The 6,882-nt window shown below is 37.9% G+C and overlaps 1 protein-coding gene across 1 annotated transcript in view; it reads left to right on the forward strand.

The window, feature by feature from the left end:
- The window catches only part of RELCH (RAB11 binding and LisH domain, coiled-coil and HEAT repeat containing), a gene marked incomplete at its 3' end in the record, with an annotated part of 54,898 nt that extends 48,791 nt beyond the window's left edge, over positions 1 to 6,107 (forward strand). Inside the window, exons 14-18 of the mRNA XM_027907496.1 lie at positions 765 to 905; positions 1,382 to 1,546; positions 2,340 to 2,487; positions 5,266 to 5,422; positions 5,984 to 6,107. Of these exons, the coding sequence (XP_027763297.1) occupies positions 765 to 905; positions 1,382 to 1,546; positions 2,340 to 2,487; positions 5,266 to 5,422; positions 5,984 to 6,107 (735 nt within the window). The remainder of the gene's footprint in view (positions 1 to 764; positions 906 to 1,381; positions 1,547 to 2,339; positions 2,488 to 5,265; positions 5,423 to 5,983) is intronic.
- Positions 6,108 to 6,882: the final 775 nt, after the last annotated feature.

A 6,882-nucleotide genomic window follows, 5' to 3' on the forward strand; every position in this document is an offset into this window, starting at 1 on the left:
CATCAAATACCTTGCTAGTGAAAGCAAGGTGAAAATCTGTTCCACATCCTGTATAATTTTAAATGTTCCCAAGTGTGTATATTGTACATAGACAGTCACATTGTCTTCTGCTTTGTCACACATGAGAGATTCAGTAAATCACACTAAGAAGGAGATAGCTTATTATGAAGAAATACCTCTTAATCTAGGTATAAAATGTTTCAAAATAGTATGTTCTGAAAAAAGACTTCTTTCAGTAAAAATGAAGTAAAGATAAGATAGTTAGGACCACTTAAGGAAAGAATCTGTGAAAAAAGAATTGACAACCAGTAATAGAGTTCTTCAGACACTGTGGAATGTTAAAAGAAGAGTGCTGCCAGTTAGAAGAACAAGCAAAATTAAGTCAGTGGCAAACTAGAATTTGAAACTTCAGAACTGAGTTAAAACACCACTTCTCCAATTTAGCAATTCAGTGATTACACAGATTCTGTTTAAAGTCTAGGGCTGTAGTAGTTTTATTGCTTTAGTTATCTTTGTTTCCATACAAATTAAAGGACTTGAGTTCTGTGCTTAGTAAGACAAAAGGCACTCTAATGACGCTACTGACATTTTATATTCATTCATCACCTGTTGTGAAAACTCAACATGTAATATTCATTAAGGGATCTATGGCTGGAGGAAGGGGTTTTGTTTGTGAGCACTAACAGAAGTGCAAATTATTTATAAAAATGGATACCCACATTGTTTCATTGGATTTAACAAATATGTTTTTCTCTTATAAACAGAAAGAAATTCGTAGTTCGTTAGTACTTTCCATGCTGCAACAAATGCTGATGGAAGATAAGGCAGATCTGGTACGAGAAGCTGTGATCAAAAGCCTTGGCATCATTATGGGCTATATTGATGATCCAGACAAATACCAACAGGTATAATTTGGTTTGGGTTCTGTATGTATAAAATTTCTTCTATAGATATTTCATGAGTAGCAGGATGCGTATTTCCTGTATTTTTCTTAAATCTTTCCAGGCACTTCTAAAAATGATGAATATGTGTGAATGTTGATTTTACTGTTTTACCAAGACCAAACAGAAAAACTACAAGTAGCATTAGAACTTCAGGTGTAAGCCTTATACAGAAGCTTCTCTAATAGTTTATAATTTGCCTTTAAGAATATACCATTTCACTGCCCACCTGATACTATTAGCCAGTTTGATATCATTACTTGCTAACAAATTCACTTGCTGCAACAAAGCCTACCCGTAGTTTGACTTAATGCTGCCTAATAATGTTTCAGAGAAGTGAAAATAAAATACTTCTGTCTTTTGAGCTTTTGAAGGCAGAGTGGTAAAATGTGTCCATAAATTTTAGGGAAATAATTACATTCTTCATTGTCTTTTGCCAGGGCTTTGAATTGCTGCTTTCAGCTCTAGGAGACCCTTCAGAACGTGTGGTTAGTGCGACACATCAGGTATTTTTACCTGCTTATGCTGCCTGGACAACAGAACTGGGAAATCTACAGTTCCATCTTATACCTACACTGCTTAAAAAAATTGAAAAATTGCTCAGGGTAAGTGTTCAACTGTTTCTACATTGGAGAAGTTTCTATGTATTCTTATTAAATATGCAAACTTTTTTTTAAAAAAAAAGTACAAAAATGCAAATAGTTGGTGCTAATGTTCTATGAGTGAAAAAGTTTCTAGAGATTCTTGTAACTCTATAACTTTTACTTGTCCATTGGAAGAAGGGGAAAAAAAAAAATGGAAAAAACACCAACCCCTCCAAAACTAAACGTATTGTTCTTTAATACTGTTCTGCTTTATAGCCTAAAAGCGTTTGCCTAATATTTAAATTTTGTAGCTTTTAATAAAGTGCAGTTTTTATTACATAAGCAAAGTAGAATTAAATTGTTTACTTAGATCATTTGCAGTTATGATCCAGTTTTCACACTTGATTTGGTAGATATCTCAAAAGTTCTAGAAAAATTGGGTACCTCATAACTGTCTAACAGACTGAAACAAGATGCTTGCTTTCAGAGTGCAGGCAACTAGTTTAGTCAGTTTAGGTGCCTTGGCCTCTGAGACAAAGGTTCCACATTTCCAAAATGTGCTAAAAAATGTTCTTTCAAAATATCACTCTTTTCATCAGCATGAACTCTAAAGGTATTGCCTGAATCTTTTGAGTAGAGGTGACTTAAGGGTGACAAGGGGATTTGGATGATGAGGCAAAGTTAAGTTTGTGGTTAGGCTAAATTGCTAAATAATTAGTGTCTCTGCGTAGAAGCTCATTGCAGATGTGTTCATCTCTTGCCAGTGAATACATCATCCAAATTGAAAACTGAGTAACTGTCCTGTTTGTTTCAGGAAGGAGAACATGGCTTGGATGAACATAAGCTCCACATGTATCTGTCTGCTCTGCAGTCACTGATTCCTTCGCTGTTTGCATTGGTGCTACAGAATGCACCTTTCACAAGCAAGGCTAAACTTCAGGGAGAAGTACCACAAATAGAAGGTAAATGATTACTTTCTGATATGGATTTCTTTCATATTGGTCTCCCTTAGCAAATCCTTAAGTAATGCTTCTTTTTTCCACCCCTCACTATGCTTGAGACCTGATTATCACCAAAAACAATTTTATTTCATCTCTGTATTCTTCTCTACTTCTTGTAAGAAACTTGGAGAAAGCAAAGCAATTTTTAACTGTACTTCCTGAAGGTTTTTCAATAACTGATTTACATTAATAACCAATAATAGCTCAGGAAGGCTAGCCTCGGTTTCAGTTAATTCTTACAAATTTATAAAGTGTGAAAAATACAGTGTAGTGCAGGAGTGTCACCATCTGTGTTGCGTGTGTGGAGTATCTTAGAAGACTGCACCATGCCTGTCAGTGCTCAAGGCCAGGTTGGTGGAGCTTTGAGCATCCTTGTCTAGGGGAAGGTGTCCCTGCCCATGGTAGAGGGGTTGGAACTAGATCATATTTAGGGTCCCATCCAAACCAAACCATTTTATTACTCAATGGCCTCACAGTAAAGTTGAACCTGGATGAACAATCTTAACCTGTAAAATGTTTTCTTCTGTTGCAAATACTTTTTAAAGGTGTCACTGGTAGTACCACCCACAAATTGGAAATTTCAAAAATTTCCAATTTCAGCCTAGTCTGACATTTTTCCCTCCACAAATGTGATGGAAAAAATATCACATACTTTTCATTAATCTGGAAGCATTACAGGAATTATTGGCTGGCTTTCTTGAGTTTTGCAGTTGGAAAGATGATGTTCTTGTTGGTTAAATTCATTGCTGCATAATTTTAAGCATGAATTAAAAAAAAAAATCAATGTGTTGGTGTAGCAGGCTTTCAGTCCCCATGTATTTTAATGGTCTAGAATTTTTTTGTGGTCTTGCTTTTTAAGTGTAAATTATTCTCTTCTGATAATAATAATAATTAAGGAGTTGTGGGTGCGAGTGGGGAGCATCATAAACTACTTATATATAAAGTTAGGAGCCATTAGATGATTTAAATGTAGCAATAGAAGTCAAGAAACCTTGTCTGCCAGTCAGCTTGCTGTGTTCTTTGGGATCATAGAATGTTTTGGGTTGGAAGGGACTTTTAAAAGTCGTGTGGTTCTAATCTCCCTTCACTAAACAGGGACTTCAATGAGATCAGGTTGCTCAGAGCCCCCTGCAATATGACCTTGAATGTTCCCAGGAATGGGGCATCTATCACCTCTCTGAACAATCTGTTTCAGTGTTTCACCACTCTCACTGTAAAGAATTTCTTCCTTACATCTAGTCTGAATCTGTCTTCTTTTTAAAATCATTACCTCTTGTCCTATCACGAAAGATCCTATGAAAAAGTCTGTCCCTATATTTTTTATAAACCCTCTTTAAGTATTGAAAGATCACGATAGTCTTCCTGAAACCTTCTCTTCTTCAGGCTGAACAAGCCCAACTATCAACCTTTCCTCTTAGGAGAAGTGCTCTGTGTCTTTGTTCACATCTCCGTGGCCCTTCTCTGGACTTGCTGCAACAGCTCCACGCCTTTTCTGTGCTGGGGATCCCAGAGCTGGATGCAGTACTATGTGTGGGGGTCTCATGAGAGCAATCTGTTGACCATGATTCTTTTGATGCAGCCCAGGATACATTTGGCTTTCTGGGCTGCACGCAGACATTACTGGGTCCTGTCCAGTTCTTTTCACCCATTGGTACCCCAGAGTCTGCTCTCAATCCCTTCATATCCCCCAGCCCGTATTGGTACGAGGGGTTGCCCCACCCAGGTGCAGCACCTTTTACTTGGCCTTGTTGAGCCTCATGAGATTCCCATGGGCACGCTTCTCAAGCTTGTCCTGGTCCCTCTGGATGGCATCCCATCCCTCAGGTATGTCAGCTGCAGCAGGCAGCTAAATGTCACCTGCAAACTTACTGAGGGTGCAGTTGATCCCACTGTCCTTGTCATTGGTGTAGACATTGAATAGTACTGGTCCCAGTTTGGATGCCTGAGGGACACTGCTTGTCACTGATGTTTATCTGGGCATTGAGAAGTTGACCACTACCCTCTGGGGGAGCCCCTGGTGGTCTAGTGGTTAAGGATGCGGCGCTGTCACTGCCGAGACCCCGGGTTCGATTCCCGGTCAGGGCCCCTCCCCAGGCAGATGGAGCTCGTTAGCCCTGTAAGGCAATCCATCTACGTCCTGAGGACCTCGCTGCCACTGTCCAAGCTCGCTTGGCCCCGGCAGATGAACCTCAGGATTAAAGGGTGGGCTCAGTTCCGCGCACACTGTGTCTCACCTAAAAAATCCAATGCGCAGGCTGGAAGGTGTAAAAGACCTTCCCCGGATCTTCATTCGCGAAGACTGGCCATTATATTTACTACCCTCTGGATTTAACCATCCAATCAGTTCCTCATTCACTGAAAAGTCCATCCATCAAATTCATATTTCTCCAGTTTAGAAAGGACACTGTTCAAGGCTTTACAGGCTCCCTTGTTCACAGATGTAGTCACCCCACCACAGAAGGGCCACTAGGTTAGTCAGGAGAGATTTGACCTTGGTGAAGCCATGCTGGCAATGATAATTGCATAATCTCCCTATATCAGCATTTTCTCTTCTTAAATGAGAGTTATATAATCTCTTCAGAGATGATTTTAACTCACTGAATTTTTTAAAAGCAAACTGATGACCTTATGCAGAAGGGACCTAAGGATTTTCCTACTTTCTTGGCTCTCATTTCAAACATCACTCCATGGTGTTATCATCTTCTTTTGTTCATGACTGCTTGTTCTCTGCTATTACAGTCACTAGATTCCCCCGACCCGTATCGCCCCTTCAGGATGTGGCCATCATCATCGGAAGCCGCGAACAGTTAGCAGTGTTGTTGCAACTCTATGACTATCAGCTGGAACATGAGGGTACCACAGGCTGGGAGTCTCTGCTATGGGTAGTCAATCAACTGTGAGTTAATTTGTATCTTAGCATTCCTAATTTTAAAATGTGTCAAAATTAGTAGTTCTTAAGCATGGTCATGTTTAACAATTACCAAATAAGACAATACTAAGTGTGATTGTCTTTGAGAATTATTGAAGAGGAAAACATTGGATTTATTTTAGGCATTTTAATTTTCATGTTGAACTGACTTGGATTTTATTCAAAAAATATCAACAATTTAACAGAATGTGTTGCTTATCAGACTTGCTCTGATAAGGTTGGGTTTTTTCTTACTTTTTTTTCTGATATTGTCAGTTCTCTGTTGAACTGAAGACTGTTGTATTCTGACTGTCTCATGATAGATAGTAACATATGTTTGAAAATGTAGATCAGACTTCTGGCACCTGAACCCTTGCTTTCTTCATGGGTCAGGAATTGTATGGGTCAAGTAGTTAATTTTATTAGAACCAGTAGTGCTCTGTGTGTGCGTGTATTTATTTATATAAACAGTAAATCTATACAAATGTAATTGGAGAGAAACAAAAGATCAGAGTAGTGTTTAATATCATTTTGTTTCCTGATATTTAGGCTACCACAGCTTATAGAAATAGTTGGCAAGATCAATGTAGCATCAACTGCCTGTGTCCATGAGTTCTCTAGATTTTTCTGGAGACTTTGTAGGACATTTGGGAAAATTTTTACAAACACTAAGGTAAGATATTAGCTTAAATATTCTAATACAGAGTACCTTGATAATATACATTCTCTGTATTTACATTATGTCTGAAAACCTACACTATATGTGACCATTTATATTTTCAAGTCACACTGATGCTTTTCCAGAAGCGCATTTAAGCCTGGTATTTTTAAAGCTCTATTTCTGTCCTTTTCTGGTTTTGGTCATTTTGGAATGGCTGCCTCATCTTGCCCAACAAGGAATGATTTGGGTTTTTTAAACTGTATTCTTCATATTGCTTTGTGAATGACAGAGAGATGAGAGATCATCCTAATTCTAGTGATTTAAAAATGTTCTTTCTTCAGAGCAGCAGCAGCAGTTTGTGGTGTACATAAGTACTTCAGCCTATACTTAATTGTATATTTAAAATTAATTCTTTCCCAGCCTGAAATATTTTCTATAGATGACATCTAAACATTTTAATCAAGGAATTACATAATTTTTCTCCATAAAATAACTTCTGAATATAATGAAAAAATACTTTAAAGGGAATTCATACCTAAAGATAAAATTAGGTATTAGCATAACATGCTGCTTCCAGAGAGGAGATTGAAACAAGTCTCTGGTCTTTGAAAGCCCTTTCTGTAAGTTATCTGTAAAACTGTTGCTTCTATAAAATTGTTCTGATACTGATTATCATAGCTGTATTTCGAAGAGGGTCCATTGATAGCAAAGATACAAAAGATAATTTTGGTTTTTTTACGTACTTCAACTATTTGTGTCACAAATACTAAATACTGCTACTTGTGTT

This window comes from Empidonax traillii, unplaced genomic scaffold, assembly GCF_003031625.1.
Source record: "Empidonax traillii isolate 1590-97213 ecotype Southwest subspecies unplaced genomic scaffold, ASM303162v1 scaffold1486:size102971, whole genome shotgun sequence".
Lineage (NCBI taxonomy): Eukaryota > Metazoa > Chordata > Aves > Passeriformes > Tyrannidae > Empidonax > Empidonax traillii.